The sequence below is a fragment of the Lynx canadensis genome, chromosome A1 (genome assembly GCF_007474595.2).
Source record: "Lynx canadensis isolate LIC74 chromosome A1, mLynCan4.pri.v2, whole genome shotgun sequence".
Lineage (NCBI taxonomy): Eukaryota > Metazoa > Chordata > Mammalia > Carnivora > Felidae > Lynx > Lynx canadensis.
Genome location: NC_044303.2, coordinates 118,871,541 through 118,894,935, shown reverse-complemented (window position 1 = coordinate 118,894,935; position 23,395 = coordinate 118,871,541). Strand labels below are relative to the sequence as shown.

Genomic DNA, 23,395 nt, shown 5'->3' with positions numbered 1-23,395 from the left:
ATTAAAAAATAAAGAGAACATGGTTCAGTAATGTCACTCCCAACAGGGGGATCTTTGTCAGGTGGGCAAATGAGTACTTGCCCTAATAGAAAAACATAATGAGAACAGGCAGCCGAAAACACAATTTTTAAAAATGAAATTAACCAAATTGTTCAAATATCAGAGCTGGACCTGTCTGAGACACTGATGATTCAGGCCAGTTCCGGCATCGTCATCAGAAGGTCTAAGAAGGATTGATGACAATTACATTGCTGAAGAAAAGGAAATTACAGGCTAGTGGATTGAAAAAGAAAAACAACAACAGTTATGAGTCAAATCAACAGGATCAGAGAGAACCACTTAAATGACCAAAAGAAAAAGAATGCCCACAACTCAGGAGTATTCATTCCTAAACTGCTTGAAGTCCATGGGGATGCTTGCTTTCTTTAAACATGTTTGTCAACAAGAATCTCTCTTCATTTTAGTCACAGCAAACAAGGGCTTGGAGCAAAGAAATGATAAAATAAATCCCCAAACAACTGTAAACACGTGTGGGTGAGCACTGGATGTTTTTATGAACATATGTTCTACGAAGGGTGATAAACCAGATGTGGTCTTGGGGCTTAGAAATTCAAACCACTCAGGGCAGGGGCATGCATGCCCACAAAGAACCCCTCCAGGGTCTGTTACAGTGATCTGTGAGGTGAGCATCAGTCACACATTCCTGGCACCTGGCCCATGCATAATGTACGCTAAAGCTCCATGAGTGGTTACAGGGCAAATAATAAATGTAAGGTGACCAAAAGCCATCAAAGCGTATTCTGCTAGCACAGAAAGAGGCAGTTCTGTGTGACTGAATTTTCAGGTGCTTCAGACAGGCACCACTAATGTCCTTGAAACCAAAGTAATGGTTATAGTGGGCAGAGTCTGTGTTTTTTGTACAAATCAGGAGCGGAAAAATAGGACTGCAACCAAATCACTGCAACTAAAAAAAGAAAGCCACAGAATAATTTTGGTGATATTGTACTTGTTCTGGGGGTTGCCATGGAAATCTGGGAGCTAAGCAACCTCACTTTCCATATTTACCAAGTGACTCCTGCTCACTCTAATGACACTCCCTCCCCATCCCCACCCCCCACACAAAAGGCAGGGTCTGTGTTTATCACGGAACCCAGAGACAAGGCCAGGAATGCACACGCAGCACCAAACCGAATTCACATGTCTTGGCAAGCGTCGACACTCCAGCCCACTGAATACACAGAGTGGGAGGATAAATAGGAAACACAGACTTGCAACGTCACTCCGGGGGAGGTTTCCCACCAGGCGTGGATGTCTGTCAGAATATGGGCTAACATCATCTTTCCGTGATGTCTGAGACCTAGATGTCAAAAGAGGGGAGAGAAAAGTTCTTTAAGAGCATCTCATGATGCCCATAGCCCAAAGGAGGGAACACGCTGTGTACACAATCAAACAAGGAGGAAAGGGAGTTACCAGACTGACGGGAGTTCTGCAAAGACACAGACTTGAGACAAAAAATACTAAGACAAAAGCAATATACCCAGAGGCTTTCCCTTGCTGTGGCAGGGAGAGAGGTGTACTTTCTCCTGCTTATTAAAGTTTTGCAATGAAGTCTGCAATGTATCATCTTGACAAGATAGGATGATAACAGTATGGCAGCTTAATGAATTTTGCAATAAAAAATGATGAGTGCACAGTAATTTCTGAGTTTTTCATCTCTGGGAAACACCCAAGTACATGAGAAGCTTAGAATCAGACTTTCTGAAGCAATATTTTTTCCCTTGTAGTTTTTCTTCCTGGTAACAGTGGCGTGCCAAGCCACACTAAAATCTGAGGTGGTATGATTTCATGTTGACCCAGTGTCAGTCCCTATGATAAAAATAATCTGAAAAAGCAGTCTGAGCAATGTGTTTGGGCACATAACATTTTGGGCAATGTTTCAAAAGACAGACCTAAAAAGCAGTTTGGGCAGTGAGGGACTAAATAGCGTATTGATAAGTACAAAATGTGGTCGATCTGTTGTTCTGACCATAGGACATAGTACATGCTATTACAACTTTTGGCAGGTTGTCCTCAGCAAAAACTACCAATTTTGGTCCTATGTAGAGTGACCGACTTATTTCCTAGTCATGGCGCTCATAATAACCCTTTTCTCTGCAAAAGGAAAAAATGCCAATAAAACTGGATTTCACGAGAGAATGGGGGAATCACTGCAGCTGGCCCAGGATTGAAATGATTCACAGGAAAGAGGCTTGCAGGCACATGGGGAAGCCCACCCCCGAAACAACACCATTTCCAAAACCACAATGTAGGAACGAATGTCTACATACGGCTGAACCGGGGGTTGAAGGATCAGAGTTAAACAGATAATCTACTATGTACAACAAAGCCTTTCCCCACCGCCCCCCCCCCTCCCCAGCTGAGCACTTGCTTTGGAGTAGGGACATTCTTCATTTAATCTCTGGTTCCCTGATAAGTGAGGGAATCCACTACAGAATGCTTATATTATTAATGTTTAGCAAACAGAAAATGATAATATTTATTTTTATACCATGACTCATTGAAAAATGGGCTTGGGATAGTAAAAAAAATGTGTGAATAGGTAGTTTGTTTTTAATGATGTAAAAATTAGTCAATACATAATAAAGATGCATTCCTCTCCAACTTCTAAAGTACAGAAAAGCATGCAAATATTCCATACTGATTTTGGTATGTCAATGTCCAAATTTTCTATACATAGAAACATACGCATATATACTTCTAACAAAACAGTATAGCATCGTAACTACGGATGAGTTACTTGCTTTGTTCACTTAGTGATAAAGCCAGAGACAGAAGCCTGTAACATGCTGTTTTTCATTTAATGATCTACTTTGAGCTTTTTGCTTGCCATTAGCTTTCCGGGGCATCATTGTTTTAAATGGCCACATCAACTATGTGGTTTTCAGTCACACGTGGTCATCATGCATAATGAAGCCAAGAGCCACGTTACACCTTACAGTCTGTGTGACAGTAGGAATCCATGTGGATAAACACATCACCTGCCAATACAAACACGTGTGGCCAGAGCACCCAGGATCTGCAGAGGCAACCTGAGAAAACGCACAAGCCGCAGCTTGGAGTGCTGGGAGAAAGACATTATGCGATAAGCCTTTGAATACTATGAATTCCCAGTTATTTTTCAACCAGGAAGACACAAATGAGAAGTATATGAGCTGAATTCTTAACCTCTCACTGGGTCTGTCTGGGAAAGGGTCCAAAATGAATTATATTAGCTAAGAGAATTAATGAGAGCTATAATTCCAGCAGGAATGTTAGGGTGATCCGTGTAAAACAAAGCCCAAGAATCTATTCCCACTCCCCAGACCCACCAATGCTACACAACTCATCCTAGCTGCTGATATATGTGAATTCAAGCACCAGAATAGCTCTCTCTGGGGCCAGGGTGACTCTGCATTACTCTCACATATGGGCCTCTCCTTTGGAATCTGCAAGATCCACAGAGGGAGTATTTCCTCAGTCAAATGTAACGTAAAACTATAGTCTGATGATAATCATCACAATTGTAACTAACATTTATTAGGTGCTTACTACGTTCTAGGCCCAGTGTCAAGTACTTTACATGCACCTGCACTGGTTCACTTAATCATGGTAACTGCCCTCCAAGGAAGCTGTTATTAGTGATCGATTTTGCAGATGAGCAAATGGAGGTTCAGAAAGGGAAACTAATGCACTCTAGGTCTCAGAGCTGCTAGGTCACAGGGATGGCCTGAAACAATGCAGTGTGACTGGAGAACCCCTGCTTTCAACCACCACACCAGGCTGTCACAAACCTCAACAGAGAGTCAAAGAGATGCGCTGGGAGGGACAGAAATGAGCAGCCTTGACTGTCCCTCCTTCCCCCAGGTGTGTGCCTCTCTCACTTCAGCTGGCATCAGCATCACCAGAGTGCTTTAAAAAATACCAATGCCTGGGCTCTAGTCACGATCTCCTGATTCAGAACGTACCTGGGAGGAGACCAGGCATCCGTATTTTTAACAAGCTCCTTACACAAGTCCAATGTACACCAAGTCTAAGAACCACTGTTCCAAGAAACAGGTTTCAACACCTTGGTGTAATCACTAAAAATCTGAGACAAAAATCAGTGATAAATGTCACCTCATAATCTCTTGGAAGAACTTTAAAAGGCAGTAGATCTGGTTGCTGGTTCCCTCTAATCCTTCTGGCTCCACCTTCTACACTTGTCCAGCAAAAGTACAGCTTCTATGTCAGTACCTTTCACCTGGAGATAGCACTCTGATCTCTGCAGCAGGATGTTATCCGTGGGGCACCTTACAGATTAAACAGTCATCTCCTTTGATACCATTCATTTGCCAGCACAGTTGTGAAAACCTTGATGCATGTGTTCTGTGATCGCAAATCATAGTGACTACCTTGGCCCAGCAAATGAAAGGTCCTGCTGAACACATCCTGCTCTCTGCATAGTTGGTACGAGATCTAGAGGGGCTGCTGCCTGCTGGTATGCATATTGAGGAATCCATTTAAGATGGTCCAAGTGCCCCCATGGCACCGCTAGATGCTAGGACAGATGGCTTTTACTGCTTCTGTAATTCAGACTAGAAAGACTTTCACTTCCGTGGCTGAAGAACTGACAGAGGCACCCTTTTGGAGACAACCTGGCATGGGGAAGGGACATCACCTGGGTACAAATTCCTCCTCAGTGCTTTACCAACTGTGTGACTACTTAACCTCTGGAGCGTCAGTTTACTTGTCTGTGAAGTGTGGATAGGGGGGACCTGCCTCACTGGGTGACGGTCAGTTGTGAGAAGGAAGTAAGATACTGATGCACTTAGCAGGCTGTCTGGCATGTTGGGTGAGGCATAATAATTTTAACTTTGATTGTTGTTGTTATTGAATGAGGTTCAGATCCAACTTGGTCTCAAGGTTCTTCATCAAATGCATTGTTTATCCTTCCACACCAGCCTTCCACTCCCACCCCACCCCCAGCTCTGTACAGGCAGATCTCTCCCTTAAGGGAAATGTAGACTCCAGGTTCATAAGCAGAACTGGAAATACTTCCCCTTAGAATTAAGGGGTTTGCAGGCTAGGTCACAAAACACACAGAACCACATCTCTTTAAGAACAACCCCCCAAGTTGAAACCAGAAGGCAGAATCATCACTGGCTAATAGTGTAGCTCTGAGGTCTCAACAACTGGATCCAAACCTATTTTGTTGCTGTGTGATCCTGAGTACGTTATTTAATATAAGTTTTATCTTCCTCCATTGTCCCAAACGCGGACAGTACCTGTGTAATGTTGGAGATTAAGTGAGGTGTTGCTATGCACAGTGCTTCGCATGAGAAACCACTTGATAAATTAAAGAGCCATATATGTATGTATATATATATTAAACATACATTAACGAAAAATCTGATTTCTGTGGGAGAATGTTTTGTAAGTTCAATTTGGGAACATATCTTTCCACAATCCTCAGTCCGAGAGACAAGAGCTACCCTCTGCTACTTACAGAAAGACTATTCCCTGTTCCCTGCGCAGAGCATCACAGCCACCCTTCTGTCCTTTGTGCGAGACTATGACTCATTTCCTTTAGCATCTTACTCGGAATTCCACCTTTCAGGAAGCATTCCTTGACCACCTACATACAACTTGGATTTCTGGTCCTTCTTCACTAACAATATTCAGTGGCTTGTATTTGTTGCTATGTTTCTAAATCCTGTTTTTCCCCATCAATTCCTTTTCTTCTTTTCTGCAAAGTTTTTTTTTTTTTAATTTTGTTATTTTTTGGGAGAGGGAGAGAAAATGGGGAAGGGGCAGGGAGAGAGAGAGAGAGAGGCAGGGAATTTGAAGCAGGCTCGGCACTGTGAGTGCAGAGCCCGATGAGGGGATTGAACCCATGAACCCTGAGATCATGACCTGAGCTGAAGTCGGATGCTCAACTTACTGACCACCCAGGTGCCCTTCCACAAAGTTTTAGTCTCAGAGACTGTTCCCATTTCATTCCTAGTCCCACTTCCACCACACATTGATTATCTACGAGGAGTCATGTGCTGCCTTGGAGCTGACCAAAGTCGCTACCCAAAAGAGAGCAGGAGAAAGCACCCAACTCCTCATTCTGGGAAGAGAACAGGTTAGCGTAAAGAGATCTCTACCTTTAGGGAAAGGGGAAATGCTGTTGGGAGAAGATTCCACTAATACCCATAAGATTAAAGCTGAAGAATCTTATGGAGGTGCATGGGACACAACTGGTCTATTTCCACAGAAGAAGAAACTCCTTCTGGAAAACAAGACCCATATCCAGGAGCATCAGCTAATATGCCACATGCTTCCAGGAGCCTGAAGTACAAAGAGAGAGGATTGAGCCTATGAACTCCCAAGATGACTCTCAGGACCTTCCTCTCCAGGAAAAGGGAGACAACCTGCAACCTGAGGCCAAGAGCATTGGCAGAGATTTGCATCTAAGACAAACGTCTTCTGCACAGAGTGGGGGCAATGCAGAGAGGGGAGAGAAAAGTGTGCGCTGACAATCAACAACTGGAACCTCTCAAAGGAAGCATCCAAGTGAGCTATGCTAGGAGTTTTAGGCCCATTAAACATCTCAACAGGGACTGAAGAGAGGGCTAACCAATGGAATACAGAGAAAATTCTCAAGTGCAAGGACATCAGTGAGGAGAAAAGTGTAACTGAGCTCAGGAGGAAGTAAGAGGAAATGGGGTTCTGAAAAACATCATCTGCCAAAAATCAAGGTACAGAAGGGTTATGTGAAGATGTGCTTGTGTGTCCACACAAGAGCAATCCCTGTAACAAGGTTTTGCTCTGTGGCCAGAACCTGAAGAAAGGTAAGGTCACACCAAAGCTGGACAGGTGTCACAGGAACTGAAAGTGCACAGCATGGAAGTAACAGGTGAAGAGTGCACACCCCCAGTGACAGAACAGCCAAATGACAGTATCAGAACCCAATTCTAGTCAAAACAAACTTGAGTTCACATATTTACATTAAGAGAAAGGAAAGGAGTCACTCAAAAATTCAAAGTACTATCTGTGGACTCCAAACCGTAGTACAAATTTCACAGGTGAGAAGTAAGAAATCTTTATCTTTATTTTAATGGTTACATGTTTAATGTATATTAGAAAGTAGAACAGTGAGACCATCAAATTCACATTTTTAGAGATTTTACTAAGTAGGATGAAGCCATGTAAAGAAGGCAGAGGCTTTAAGATCAATTTAAAGAAATGTATTCAAGCAAAAGCATATGAATTATGTGGTTGAGGGCCAAAGAGTAAATGAAGGTCTATGCAAATGACTCGAGTTTGGGAAGTGACTAAGTAGCCAAAGTTCCTTAAACTGAAAAACATCACCATATGGAAATACACAAATTTTTCCCTCACCAATTACCTGCAGTATTTATTTGTACTTTAATTCTACAGAGTAAATTCAGCGAAGTGCTTTGATAAAGTAGCCTTCTATCTTTATCCACAGATAGACAAAGGGAAGGGTAAGTTGTGTGCAAGCAAGACAGTGCCCTGTCACCTGCTCATCTAACAGTGAGGGGTGCTCACAAAACCTTCCAGCTCCTGGCCAGTCTTCCCTTCCAGCATCAACTCACTCAACCCCTCCTATGGCACTTTCCAAGCCAGCTTGGATGTCATTTCTAGTTTCTCAAGAAAAAAGCCATTTCCAAAACAAACCATAAGAAGTCTATGAATATATGCACACCCGCATTCTTTTCAATGGAAATGTTTCTTCTCCAAGACAGGGAAGAAAGCTAAGTGCCCCTGAAATATTTGAGTGTATGGAAGTTCCAGTCCTGTTTCCAGGGCGCATTTCCTAACATTTGGAGGAAAGATAAGCTGCTTCACTGTCTTCCCGTCTTCCATGCTTCCATCCACGGTGCAGACAGGGACATGACAGCTCGGTCTGCGGCTTAGATGCACCTGTTTTCACACATCCTTAACTTTCATCCTCTGGCTCGTGTGATAAAAATTAATCTTGAGTCAGGATCTAATTGATTTTCTCCTCATCTCCATCTTCTTCCTTACATGCTCCCAGAGTACGCTTGTAGACCTGCTTCCAAGCTGCTTCTGCTTCCATCCTAACCTACACTGCTCATTGCTTAGTACAAAACGAGGTGACTGTCACTCTCCTGGACACCTGAGGAACACACCCCTCCACAGCCTAATGCCCTGTTCATGGCAGATATGGGTGAGACCAGTCCTGTTCCAAGTGTTCCCTACTACACTCAGAGGGGCCCAGGCCATGTGCAGACCGAAGTGAGAAGGACCGAAGCCAGGTATTTAAGAGCAACACGGGCTATTGTTTGAAGAGAACTCAACCCCACTGGGGTCAAAACCCCAAAAGTATACAAATCCTTTCACCTAGAAATTCTTCCAGGATTTATCTTAACGAAATGATCATGTATATGAACAGATTTAGCTACAAAGATTAACAGGGGCTTTACTCATGAAAGCTAAACATCTGAAACAACCCAAAGGGTGCTAAAGTCACCAAGGTCCAGCCATTTTATGGGATAGTATGACATCTTTAAATGCAGTGATGCTCTGGGGGCAGCGAAGATTTGTTTTCAGAATGATAACTTCTGAAGTACAGGGGATAAGAAATGCTTTTTCATAAGGAAGAAGAAGATGCCAATCCAGATATGGATTTTCTCTCCTTTTCGAAGCCAAGTGGCTGATTCTTCTGATCTGTGCCTTTACTGTACTTCATAAAGGCAACAACAGCAACAATAACAACACCACCTCCGCCCCTCCCCCCCCCCCCCCGCCCCAGTAAATGCGCTTATTGTGCACCAGGTGCCGTGTGAAGTGCTTTAATCTGCACAACAACTCTGTGAGGGAGAAACTAGTATCCCTGTCTTCCAGAAGAGAAGCCCCAGGCCCCGAGATGCAAGTTAACTTGCCCACATCGTGCACAGCCAGAGAGCGGCAGACTCAGAGCTAGCAGCCAAGCAGTCCGGTGCCAGTGCATGCTCTCAACTGTCACATGTTCCACAGCCTCTGTGAATGGGTATCTCTCTCTGAAGGTGCTTACTGCGGTGACCTACATGATCCATTCACTTGTCTATTCCCCTCACTCAACTGTGAGCACTTTAAAAACAAGGTCCTATTTGTATACTCCCAGTCCCTTGCAGGCCTCGTCTAAGCGTCAGTTGCATGAAAGAATTAGCCTTGGTATTTGCATGTGATTAAACAATAACTAGTAATAATAGTGGCAGCTCTCAGTCCTTGCCAAGTCTAGGACTTGTGCCAGATGCTTAAATGCAAAATTGCATTTAATCCTTCACAAATCCCTTTAAGATAGGCACTGTTATCCCTACTACACAGATGAGCAAACGGAGGCTGCAAGAAGGTAAAAGGCTTGCCCGTGCATTGCTGCTGGCACAAAAACCCAGGTCTGATGGGACTCCAGGCAGAGCTGGAGCCCTCACCACCACCCAGCTCTCTTATTACAGAAGCTCAAATAAGCCTGGTTATTTTAGGGCCCAGTGGCCTGATAACTGCAAAGAACTCAGTTCTGACATGAAAAGAGGATTCAGTCAAACGGAGGTGATAACACTCTACTGCTTGGAACAGAGGGCATTATTCTCTAATTAATTCATTAATTAAGTTCACACATATATTAAGTGTCTGCTCCATGCCAGGCCCTGTGAGGTGGAGCAGAAAGGATGAGCAAAGCAAGGGCCAGCCCTCAGAGTCACAGTCCAGTAGGGCATGTGACTTGCACTAATAAGCATTTAATTACAAACTGAGAAAAGGAAACTGGTTCTGTGGAAGCCGGTAACAAAAAAGGGGCCAAGGCAGTAACGCCGGAGCTGGGCTCTTACTGTGTAGCAGGAAGAAACAATGCTCAGCTGTTCGCCCAAAGGAGATCTGGAAAGAGAATCCTGAACAGCAAGTGGCCCTTGTCTTTCATTCTCCTAACACTACTTCCTGTCCTACCAGGCTTACTCAGCAATGAAACTTGCGAGGGCACCGCCATACACCACCCTCAAGGACACGCAGGGCAGGCACCCACAGAGAGAGGCCGGAGGTGTGCACCCTGAGCAGGTGGAAGGTGGCACGGGCCGTCTCGTGAGCACCTTGCTGGCCCTGAGCAGGAGACTCACGTTTCTCTGCTGACTGCATGGTGTGGAAGAGCGTCAGGGGCCTTTCGCTGCAGGAAGGGGGCTTGGAGTCACTGCTCTTCTTCCGGGACAGGTGCAGCTGGGCATTGGTGAGAGGCATATCAGGCACGGTGTTGAATATCTGCAAGTAAAGTTTCACAAAAGGGTCACACGCTGCTGTGAGTGGGGGAGCAAGCACAGGCCCCGACCAGCACAACCGAAAGCTTGGTGGTATGAAAGAATCAGCAAGAAAAAGACCCGAAAAGACCACCAGCATTTGCTCAGGATTTCACTTGAAACGTCTCTCAGAAATGATATTAAATGTTTTCTTTCAGAAGCATATCCTGGATATTGGGGACTATTTCCTTCCATTTCTAGCCCCTTCTGCTGTCACTTCCTCTGATGTTCTGTCGGTTGTTCTTTCCTGGGGAAATGGGAATGTATTGTGCTAAATACAAGCCATGGTCTATTACCAAGGCTTTGAGCTTTCTGACTACCTTTTGTCCAGAACCAATTAATCAAAACCCCTTTACTTTTCCTCACTGGTTCTATTGACCAGTTCTTAACGACTGCTTCACAACTTTCTTAGAATGTGAAACATGCATTTAAATAACATTCCAAGAAGAAGTCCAGAGCAGGGCACCAGTTCTGGGTCCTCTGTCATCCTTAGATGGAGCCTGCTTTCTAGTTCAGGAGCTGTGCATCATCTTTGATGCTGAGTGCTTTCTTATTTAAAAGGCGGGGGGGGGGGGGGGGGGCAGGGAAGGTTGATGACAAATGTAACCAGTACTAACATTTGGAAAATGTAGAAAAGCATCAAGAAAAAAAAAAGAGAACAACTTTTCCAATTCCACTACTTAAAGGTAACTACTACAAACATGTGAGTTTTCTTATGAACTTTTTTCTTTTAAGCTTTCACTAAAAAAAAAAAAAAAAAAAAAAAGTCCCAGGGAAAATAAGAAGAAAACAATAGACTAAAATCATGACAATTTTTTCTCTTTTTACAGATATAAGTTTGATAGAACTATAATAATAGCTACACTTATACAGTGCTTGCCATGATTACCGTAGCTGCCATGTAATGTCAGTTCCCTGGGGATTAGTCACTGCATGTGTTTTACATGTGGCTCACTCAATTCTCAATGATCTGGAGCAACAGGTACTGTCCTCACCATTTATAATGAAGAGCCAAGGCAGAGAGGTTAAACTGCCACAACTATAGATACAATCACAGATAACACAGAAAGCTGTCTCCCTCGGTTTTTCTAGATTTCTTTTCAAACACATAAAAATAGTCACACTAATTCATTCAATCAAGAAAGATCTTTCGAGCATTTACTTCATACCGAGGACTCTGGGTCTAGCACTGCACGAGGTAAATGTGTTCCCCGTGGCTGGAGAGTTTGCATCCGGTAGCTGTGATTTACTGGGCATCTGCCATATGCCAGGTGCCAGGTTAAGTGCTTTGTGTGAGTTATCTCACTTAATGTCAAAAGAACATCTTCCCTAATTGGGATTATATAATCTACATATTTTAGTATCCCATACATCTAACAGTATATTTCAACGTTTCTCCCTTGTTTAAAAAATAGGTTGGTGCGCCTTAGTCAGTTAAGCATCCAACTTAAGCTCAGGTCATGATTTCATGGTTCGTGGGCTCGAGCCCCGGGTCGGGCTCTGTGCTGACAGCTCGGAACCTGGAGCCTGCTTTGGATTCTGTGTCTCCCCGCCTCTCTGCCCCTCCCCTGCTTGTGCTATCTCTGCCTCTCAAAAATAAATAAACATTAAAAAAAATGGTAAACGTGATTCTTAATGGTTATATGACAACCACACTGTATTAAGATATCAATATTTATTGATCCACTCATTATCATCTGTCACTCTGGAGCTAGCCTCCTTCTGGATTTCTTCTTTCTCAACAATCATGAGTAACAAGAGAAAGGTAGGGGTACCCCACTTCCTTCAACTATGGATGGCATTAGACACACCACAGACTAATGGCCCTCTCTTCTTTGTGCATACATTTTAAAGTAGAACTCTGAAGCAGATATATAGAAAGCAAAGTCATAAGAATGATGAGAATTTTAGCCAAGACAGCTGCGCTCCATGGGCTGGCAAGTCCTTGGGCTCCAATGATGCCAGCCAGCTGGTTAAGTCAGTCTCGCTCCCAAACACAGCTGTCTGAAAACAGCATTATCATATTTTCCCTAGGGGACTGAATTTTCAACAAAATAAACTGAATCACAACATAGCTGAGTTCAAGTGGGGCGAGGGGGTAAGAAGAGAAGGGGACTTAAAGCAAAAACAACAGAAACGTCCTGGCTTCCAGAGGAATTGGCACCCCTAAAAATAAGTACCAGCGCTATGCATATATATGTACAAGTCTCCTGAGTATCTGCGAAGGAAGCAAAAAGAAACCATGGTTCTTAATGAGCTCAAGGACCACAGCCTCTAAGAGGCTTTCTCCCCTTTACTGTGTTCCCAAAACAACACTAAGCCATGAGCCTACTCCCGGGTGAGCACCTCATGGCACACGAATATCACTGACATGTAAACCTTGCTCCTGTATGTGATCATCCGTGCCTGCACGCCAGGTGCTGTGCTAGGTACTCACGTGAGCTCTCTCTAAGCCGCAGGTCAATTCAGCATGTAAAGTAGGGTGAGCGTGCCACGGGAGAGATTTCCTGACCTGCTGCACAGCAAAGCAGGAGAGGGGTGGGAACCGGAATCTACGGCTGTGGCTTCTCCCATCTGCACTCTCCACTTCTTCAGCCGTCTCATTCTTTCAGCTCAGCTTTTCCAGCCAATCTTCACTATAGAAGCCATGCCCCAGACCCACAAGCACGGATTTCAACAGGTAATGGTGCCTCTTAGCACCCCTCTGCCTCTGGCCTCAACTACAGCCCTCTCGGCCATCCCGATAGCTGAAAACATCTGAAAATGAATTCAGACTTAGTGAGAGGCCTCCGCCCCCTTACGTCTGGCCTCCAAGCTTTGGAGCTCTTCGCGCAACTATAATGGGCACAGAGATAATGTATACGCATATTAATTTCAACTGTCACCAAAAATGTGGTGGTTGTACTCCTGCCTAAAAACTGTAGGAAACGCTGGGGAAACAAAGACGACTTGAGTTGTGAGGAAAGGCCGTGGATTTCGGCAGATGCGTGAAAAATTGCTTCCAAAGCAATGCTGATACACACCAAGCAGGAAGAGATGTGGGAACATAGGAGAGTATTTGATTCTTGCACACGGGTAGCTTTCTTTCAAAGAAAAGTTGTTTGGGAAACCAGCACCATTTCGGGTGAGAACTACAGTCCCCAAGGCCAGCTCTCTGGGCCTCGATGTGAGCCAGGCCCAGGCCGCTGAAGAGCTCTGATGGGGCTGTTCTCATGCGCCAAAATGCAAAGTGCCGGACACAAGACTATCGCCACTGTGATTACATGTGTTTCTGAAGTGCAAGGGCACCTCTGTAAATGAGACCTCACGACCACCAGTGCAGAGGATACAAACTTACATTAAGGAGAATGGGAAATCATTCCCCAAAATACCGTTGTTCATTTAACTCTGAAACTTGAACAAATGCGAGCTGTTTCAAGCCTGCTTATGGTCTGGCCACCTTCTAGCCAGGCCAAGAGTTTGTCTCTGTGCCAAAAGCTCAATTTGGAATTCTGATGCGAATCTGAATTTTTCACAGTTTTGTTGGTTATTCCGATCCTATTTTGCTTGGAAGAGATAATTTCAAGAAAATCCAACGAGGTTTCCTTTGTTCTGTTCAGAACAATCAGTGTACAAATGACTGCTGAATGATGGAAGGGTGAGTTCCCATCACCTATGAACAATGGATTTATGGAACTCTACCATGTGGCCGGAACAATCTACTCATGTCACAGAGACTTTCCAAATGAATACACAAGGGGGGCGGGGATTTATTTTGTGCCCCAATTGGCCTGTTAATTCTATCCAAACTTACAAACTAATTCTGACTTAGTTAGGAACGCCTTAGAAATGAAAGTTTTTCAGAAACCTGGGGTGCTTGGGTGGCTCTGTTGGTTGAGTGTCTGACTTGGGCTGAGATCATGATCTCAGGGTTTGTCAGTTCAAGCCCTGCACTGGGCTCCCTGCTGTCAGTGCAGAGCCCGCTCCGATCCTCTGTCCCCCCTGCCCTCTGCCTCTCCCCCATTCTTGCACTTTCTCTCTCAAATATAAATAATCATTAAAAAAAAAAACTTATTGGGAAGGCTATAAGCCTTCTGGAAGCTACTGAGGAATAAAACTGTAAAATAAAAATACAACTCTGGATACTCTTCCAAGTATTCTCAATTTCAAGCTTCCTACAAGTGGAATTAGCAGTCCCATAAATACCAAGCTCCTGTTTCTCCTTAAGCTGTGGTCAGGAGAGTGGTCAGGGCACTTTGGGCTCTGCAGTCACACAGAACCGGGTGGAGTCCAGGTTCTGCTGCTTACTCAGTGGGCAACACCTACAGCTGCACTGACCTCACCAACACTGATAATCAGCATCACTGTCACAAGGCCACAAAAAGCACAGGAAAGGAATGTACACTTGTCATATGGGTGGAAAGCAAAGAGGCTTGGGAGCTAGACAGACTTGGGTTGAACTCAGGCAAGAGCCTCAATCCCTCTGAGCCTGTTTCTCTTGTGTAAACAAGGAGGATCCTATGCCTGCCTCACAGAGCTATTAAAAAGCTAAGGCACATGAAGCACTGAGCACATGGAACCTGGCAAAGAATGGGCTAGAGATGGTAGTGGTATAAATAACAATAAAATAACCAATAGGTATTGAGTGGCCATCATGCTCTGTTATTTGCATAAATTATCTCATTATTTTTACTCAGAATAACTCTGTAAGAAAGGTACTATTATTCTTGGCATAGTGAATGCGAGGAAACTAAGACTCCGTGAAGATAAACTGATTTGTCCAAGGTCACCTATGTGCACGTAGCTGGACTGGAAACTTAGCACGACTGTCTGGATCTTAACCACCTGTAGTCTTTATACCTATTATTAATTTGAGAGACAGAGGACAAAACAAAAAGGATACAAGTTTTACAGTTCAATGGATCTGACTTTAGTTGCTTACTAGTAGTTCTGGGACTCTGAACAAGTTGTGTAACTCTCTGACCTTCAGATGCCTCATCTGTAAAAACTCCTGGGACTGTGGCGAAGACTGAAACACCTAACACGGTTTGACACTCAGCGTTCAAGACATATTACTGCATTCAATAAAAAAGTGGAAGAAGGGAAATAAGTGGAGACTCAACAATGAATTATTTGCAGTCAGGACACAAGGATTTAATTTATAAGTGCAAATTTAATTACTGCTCTTTGCAAAACATCGATCTTAACTGCTTACAGCAATGTTAAAATTTCCTGTTCTTTTCCTTTGCATCATCTACAAAACTCAAATTTCACTGCCTGCCCCCCCTGCCTGCCAGAGGCCCATCTTGACACTGTAGACCACTGACACTTGCTAAATTTGTTTTTAGCCATGGCACATACACATTTTTACACCTCTTCCGGTCCCGTTCATACATGCTCCTGTAATTTACAAGGATTAGGAGCTTCCCTAAAATGTGTGGGGTACACTCTTTATTATGTGCTGTGATTTTTATGGGAGGAAAATTAGGTCATGATGAAGAGTTCCTGGTCTGTAACTGCAAAGTAGCTCTCAGACAATAAATCAATGACAGAGGCCTGGGGATTACAAAGCAAAACAGAAGAGACTGAATGTTTTCCTGAGACACAAATTCATCAGTTCCAAGTATTAAAGGATCAACAAATCTGGGCTTGTTTAACGTGAGGACTGTCTGCTTTGGGAGTGGAAGGCTGGAACTACCAAGCAGGGCTCGCAGACTGCCCACTCCCTCTCATGGACAGACAGTGCAGCAAGGCCACTTAGGGCCCGAGAAGCCATAAACCCAGCGCCTTTCCATGGGAAAGCCAGGCAAGTCGTAATAGGGCTCATTTATAGTAACAGTTAAGAAACCAAATTCATAGGCTACAGCTACAGAGAGGGTTTTTAAGGACAATTGGAAGTCCGATGTCCTATTGCTATCAGCATTTTGGCAGAGAGATCAACAATTTAGAAAGTAGTTTGGGAGTTTTATTAACAGTCCTTCAAGAGGAAACCAATTCCATTTAGTAACGGAGGGCATATGTAGATGGCACGGGTAATCCATGGGATGTTAGGGTTTTCACTATCTCAAAAAAGATTCTATTTCTTGTTCTTTTTGTCAACAGAGAGGAAGAGACAAAAACATAACAAAACTCTACCCTTATCTGAGCAACATTAAAGGAGCTACACATTCACACAATGATTGGTTTATCTGGGGCTTATTGGGAGGGAATATACATGCTTAGATCCACAACCTTATCACATGATTAAAGATTAATGTGCACACACTTGACACTCAACAAAAGTAAAAAGGCCTGTGAAGGAAGCATTCCAGCCCAGCATACAAGTAAATCTAGCTTACTTTTAAACCTAACATGGATAGGACCAAAAAAAGTATATTCAGGAATGAATGGAAGGAAAGGTCACAAAAATTCCTGATGAACACATAAAAAAAGCCACGATCATAAGATACAAGATTAATTTCCCATTAATTCCCCTAATTCCCAGTCTCCATCATCATCATTAATGTTGCATATCAACAACAGCTTGAAATATCAAGAAAATGAAATAAAACTACCAAATGCTTGTCAGTTGCCAAAAACAGCTCAAGCCAATTGTATTTTATTAACTGATGTACATTTTGTGTGCAAACCCCAACAGCAGTGCAATGGATTTCAATTCCACTGACATTTTGGTAAAAGCAGATCAAGGTAGTTTGGTGGGCCCAAATCAACTCAAATCAAGACAAATGCATTGAAAGACACTACCATTCCAATGGGAATGCAAGATTGCTTAGGCCATGGTGTTTACCCTAGTGTTTAGTGGGGCCATCCATGGTTACCAGCTCTTCTCCTTGTCATGTAAGATTCAAAGTTAACATACTTTAAAAGGGGGCATCTTTGGGCATTTCTGAGAATTAACAATGTAAGATCAACCCTCCTACCTCTTCCAAAGCAAACTGATGAACCGGGGAAAAGAATCATGATGATTTCTTTTATAAAAGATCGACAGGCATTAAAAGGGGCAATACTGATAAAAGCATGTGGTGCACGGGCACATATGCGCACATGCACATTCTTCTTCATGTGCAAAAACCCTTTTGAGTGTCACAGCCATAAGAAATATTGTGGACCATCACAGAACGAGTGGGTCCAATCCTACTATTATAGGTTGGAATTTAATAGGAAGATGTAACACACACACACACACACACACACACACACACACGTTATTAACCAGAGATTTCATGTTTAACTAAAACTATATAAGAAGAAAGCAGTTTGTTTCCTTGATAGGATTGCTCTTCCCAAACACCTAAAATTTTAAAGTTATTGGCAATGTAGTCTTCCAAAAAAAAAAATTTAAAGTAGCAAAATCCCTAGGCTTTGGGGCATTTTACAATGACAGCACTCACCATTTTGCTTTACTATCTTAACTAGCAGCATATAAATATTGGTACCTGCCACTATAACCCTACATATTGGCCTGCTTGATGTTTTAAGGCTGAGAGTGATCAGCTGTGAGCTGGGCAAAGATTGCATCCATACAGAAATGGTCATTTTACATAACAGATTGTTACCTTAAACCAAGTTTGCAGCAAGACTTAAAATCTTTCCCCTTTGAAATGTGACTTAGTGTACCTTGTGTTAAGTAAGGGCTGTAAGTCAAAGGTTACACTCTGAAACTGTTTTTATATATAAAGCCACAAGTTTACAATAGTATGGTCAGCTCTACGATTTCACGATTTAACAAGTGATTTTGATATCAATAATCAAAGTGCAATTTGGTTCAGCTCCCAGGGAGGTCCTTCCAAAGTGCTGAGGTAATCATTTCACCCCTTTACCTGGAAACCTGACAGTTCTCATTTTTCAGGAGTAAACACAAACCCTTTCCTATAGCTTTCAAGACTCCAGACAATGGGTAAAACCAACAGTTTTTGGCAGCATCCCCCACCACTTGCTAACATATTACCCACCATTCTTTCTCAACCGTGTAAAGTTTAATACACGTGAGTTAATTAATCCTGATTGACTGACGTTCCCCTGGAAGGCTGTTCCTCTTGTCTCAACTCTTTCTCTGCCTAGAAAACGTCTTTATCTGTCTGAGCCTGATACCAACAAAATTAAATGATTTCTCCTCAGTGCTGCCATACAATTTACTCATCTTATTGGATGCCACTTAGCACACGGTATCATGCTTAGTTGTACCCTGATAAAATTGGAGCACCTTGGGAAAAACGTCCGATCTTACTCATTTGCAGCCAACAGTAGGTGCTCAAACAATGCAGTGCCCAGAGACAAACTAGAACAGATTTGAATAGCTTGGGTTGTGAAAGCATTTCAGCCCTAGCTCCTCTCCTAAAGGCTGTTTCTTAAACTTCTTGCACATCAGGTTTATAATTTGTAAATTAGAGGAAAAATATTGATCTTACAAAAATGAAATGATATGATGGATATAAAGCTGCTTGGCACATTATCTTGTAGACAAGAAGCTATAAGTAAAAGTTAACTATTGCTGGGGTGCCTGGGTGGCTGCGTTGGTTAAGCATTCAACTGCAGCTCAGGTCATGATCTCGGTTTGTAGGTTCGAGCCCCACGATGAGCCCTGTGCTGACAGCTCAGATCCTGGAGCCTACCTCGGATTCTTTGTCTCCCTCTCTCTCTGCCCTCCCCTGCTCACACTATCTCAAAAATAAATGAGCATTAAAAACTTTTTTAAAAAGGGTAACTATTGCGGCCAATATTACCTCTAGACTATGCACGTTACAAAAATCCATTACCTACATATCTGTATGTATTACCAAACATGGAAAAAGGACGATCCCCCATGAGTCCCCAAACATAATTGCTATCTTCTGGCTTTTTCCTTTCTGCCTCCACTTACTGTGGGATATTTATTTCCTACAACGGTTCCAAACAGTGCTCTCCTCGCTGGATCTGCAGGGGGAGGTGAAGGACAGAGTTTCTGGCCATATGCTTTAGCCATATGCTTAAGCCAGTTCAAACACAGAAGCCTTTTTCCTTCTCTTCAAAAAAGATGTTTCGTCAGGTAAAAGTGAATTTTCTGGCTAGCAAGCATTCCCCCTCCTCTCTCTTTTAAATGTCAATTTTGATGACAAAGAGGTTTTTCCAGTTTTAGACATTGATGAGTTAGTTCCCCACACTGAGGCTTTCAAAGGGTATTTGAGGACTAACTTGTCAGTATCACCAAATGTCCCCCGGTTCTGTAAAAATTGGCAATGCTGAGGAGAAGGAGAAGAGTGCTTCCGATAAGAAATACTGAGGAGCTGCCTGTGTTTAGGGCAAGACTCTCCTAGGAAAGCAATGCCTTCTCCAACAGAAACTACACACAAACCTGCCAGGCATGAGAGGTGAGGTCTTATGAGAGAACCCCTGCACAGACGGTGGCCCACAACTGCTCCTTCACCTCTATGAGCACAGTGCTTCTCCCAGCGGAGGTGGGTTCTATTTCCCACCCTTTCAATCTGGCTGGCCTGGTGACCTGCTTTAACCAACAGAATATGGCTGAAGCAACACTCTGTCTATTCCAGGCCTACGCCTTAGGAGGCCTTGTGGTTTCTCTGTTTGCCCCCCTGATAGTCTGCCCTAGACTACCAAGTGATGAGGGATCACATGGAGACAGAGAGACAGAGGCCCCCAGGAAGAGGATCGAGGTATCCAAGCGACAACTAGTACCAAGGTTTCAGATGTGTGGACTAAGGCCCTCTTGGATCATCCAGCTGCAGTCAAAGCATTCCAGCAGATACCATATGGGACACACAGGAGCCCTCCTCAAATTTTCTGACCCACAGAATTGAGGGAAAAAAAAAATCCTTGCTATTTTAAGAAACTAGGTTTGGAGATGATTTTTATGCAGGAATAGATAATTGAAATAGGCATCTTAAGATTCTCCCCTCCACCCAAGGAAGGAAAAAAAAAAAAAAAAAGAGGTTAGAGTGGGAGAGAGCCAAAGCATAAGAGACTCTTAAAAACCAAGAACAAACTGAGGGTTGATGGGGGGTGGGGGGGGGTGATGGGTATTGAGGAGGGCACCTTTTGGGATGAGCACTGGGTGTTACATGGAAGCAAATTTGACAATAAATTTCATATATTGAAAAAAAAAAAAAAAGAAAAACAAAACAAAAGACTCTCCCCCCCCACCATGTGTGTGTGTGTGTGTGTGTGTGTGTGTGTGTGTGTCTATGTGTGTGTCCAATGGCTAGATGCCTAGGTTTCTACACCCTCTCTTGGTACCATCTTCTATTATTGGGTGCCTCCTGATTTTATTCCAAAGGACCAAGTAAATACGTTCTACAAAATGTTTGTAACAATATGAGGGAGTATTATGCCAGTAATTGTGGGGGCCATATATTTAAGACCTGTATTCAGATTTGTTTCAAGCAAGAGGGCATATACTATTGCATGCTTCTTACTGGAGGACAGGATGGAAAGATGCTGTTGGAAAGCATTTCTTCATGTGGGGTTTCAGAATTTTGTCCTACTCATGATGCTAGTTAAAAAAGTAGTCACTCATTGACATTTGTGTATGTGCACAGGTTTCTAGAAAATTACAGTCAAGCCTAAGGGAATGCTCATTAAATACTAACTAAGATCTTAATAGCTTAAATTTTAAAGAACAAGTCTCTGACAATATTCATCTGAGGACACAAAAGTGCTCTGGATTTGATGACTGAAGTTCATCAAATGGGAGGAAATTAATCCAAAGCATCATCTCCAAAAAGCCAGGGGCCAGAGGATGGCCACGGATGCTTAGGATTCCTATTAGGTGGATCTAACAAGTGCTTATTTTATACCCAACCAGCCCTAAAGGTATGTTTAAAAAGTAATCCAGCTGACTTACTCTAAGTTGTTTTTACCAAAAAGGCAAACCTAATGAATGAATATGAAGGACTTTCTCCCCAGAATTATGCACATATCCAGGTCTTGCAAACTTTGGCCCATCATGGACCCCCGAGGGGTCCTCTATCGAGGTGGTACGTTAGCTCCCTCACCACTGGAGACAGGCACTCTGGTGCAGCCTTCATCCCAGAAATGTTTTCATTCATAGTCCTTCATCACTGGCTCCCACAGGAACATAAAACCTCACTGTGATTCATCCCACTCTCTGGCATAGATTAGTGAAAGAGAGCACATAATGAAGCACTGTAATACTCTCTTAATGCTGTATGTACCTTAACAAATACCAGCAGAGAGAAACATAATTTATAATCCAACAAACCAGATGTGTATTTTCAACCAGTTCTTGCCCATATACTTACAGGCCTGACCATGCACTTCAAATTTCATTTCTATTTCTGTATTTTGTGCCCTAGGCAGGATGGCTCCTTGTTTACACAAGTTTCAATATTGTTTTAGCACTTTCTGGTCCTTTTCCGTATCTTGTGACTTTTGAATATGCTTACTGGCTTTGAAGGCCCAAAGATACCAAAAAGAGTTACAGTTCAAAAATCATTAGACACTGCCCTTTGGGGAGATGGAATATAATCAAACTGCTCATTCCTCACATATCTGTCTCAACATTTAATCGTTTATTCACAAAAAGATTAAGTTGTAAAAAATATTATTTTTGGGAGAGGGGAACATGTGACATTCAGAAGTAGACTTGAGCTCTATTTTCAGAGAACTCTGTTGAGACTGTTAAAAACAATAGTTTTCCATTAATGAGCCCTACTTCATGCCAGATTCTTGGCTAAGTCCTTTATGTATCATCTTGTTTAAGCCTCACAGCAATCCAACTGAAGCAACATGGCAAACTGGCTAGCGGCTCATCAAACTTACTTCCCCTTGCTCTGGGTACACAGTTCAGTCACTTTCCCAGCCTCCTTTGCAATTAGATGTCACCATGTGACTGACTTCTGGCCAATGGAATGTGGAAGAAAATAAGGAAAGCATCTTGGAGGCTTAGTTCATGCACTCTTAACCCAGGGTTCCACGTTTCTCATTTTCCTCGCCAACTGGTTGATTACAGAGATCTGCAGAGCAGAAAGCAGAGCTACTAGAAGGAAGGAACATGCGTTACTTAACTGCTACACAGGATGCCACTCTCAGAATACCTACAGTGAACCATTATGTGAGCAAGAGATAAACTTCTATTTCCTGATTCACTGATATTCGGGGGTTATTTGTTGCAGCAGTTAAAGTGTACTGAAAGTACTTTCATGAGCATAGAGAGGTTAAGTAATCTACTCAATAAGTAGAAAGAGATGGCAGATTTGAATCCAAGTGTCTTATCTCTAGAAACCATTTTTTAAAATGTTTATTTATTTTTGAGAGAGACACAGAGTGCAAGCATGGGCGGAGCAGAGAGAGAGGGAGACAGAATCCCAAGCAAGCTCCAGGCTCCAAGCAGTCAGCACAGAGCCAGACGCGGGATGCGAGACCATGACCTGAGCCAAAGTCGAACGACCAACCAACTGAGCCACCCAGGCGCCCCTGTAGAAACCATTTTTAACTGTTATTCAATTATATTCCCTTTTCGCAAGTTCATTTTTATCATATATCACACAAACTTCACCTATACCTAATTAGACTATATATGAGAGAGGTGGCTGGATGATGGTCCAAAGTTGGCAACAAAGAAAACGTAATTTTTCAAATAAATAATATGATTTCCTATCTCTATTAACCATGTAAGAGTCAGAGGCCATGCTACTCACACAACTTTGCAGGATATTTGTTACTTTTTGAAAGTTTATCCTCAGAGGTTCTTGGGTAGTTAATTTTAACTCTCTACAACAAATTACCTCAAAGACCTGGTGAGTTAAAACATTTAGCACCTCTCTCAGTTTCTATGGGTCAGGAATTCAGGAGAGGCTTAGCTCAGTGGTCTTCTATGAGGTTGCACACAAGATGTCGGTGGGGGCTGCATCATCTGAAAGTGTGACATCCAAAGCAGCTCATTCACTTGGTGGCCAAATTGGTCTGCTTGTTGGCAGGAAGTCTCACTTTCTCCCCACAGGGTTGTGTGACTGCCCTCACAGCATGGTGGCTTATTTTCCCGAAAGCGAGCAAGTCCACAAGCCAAGGGCAATGTTGCAAGGCCTTATTTGATCAGTGTCCAAAGTCATACTCCATTATTTTTGCAATAGCCAATTGATCACATTGGG

At 43.1% G+C, this 23,395-nt stretch overlaps 1 protein-coding gene across 1 annotated transcript in view; it reads right to left on the bottom strand.

The window, feature by feature from the left end:
* Positions 1-23,395, bottom strand: part of ARHGAP26 (Rho GTPase activating protein 26) — a 381,404-nt gene that overhangs the window by 78,929 nt on the left and 279,080 nt on the right. The window contains exon 21 of the mRNA XM_030320395.1: positions 10,140-10,278. Coding sequence (XP_030176255.1) covers positions 10,140-10,278 — 139 coding nt within the window. The remainder of the gene's footprint in view (positions 1-10,139; positions 10,279-23,395) is intronic.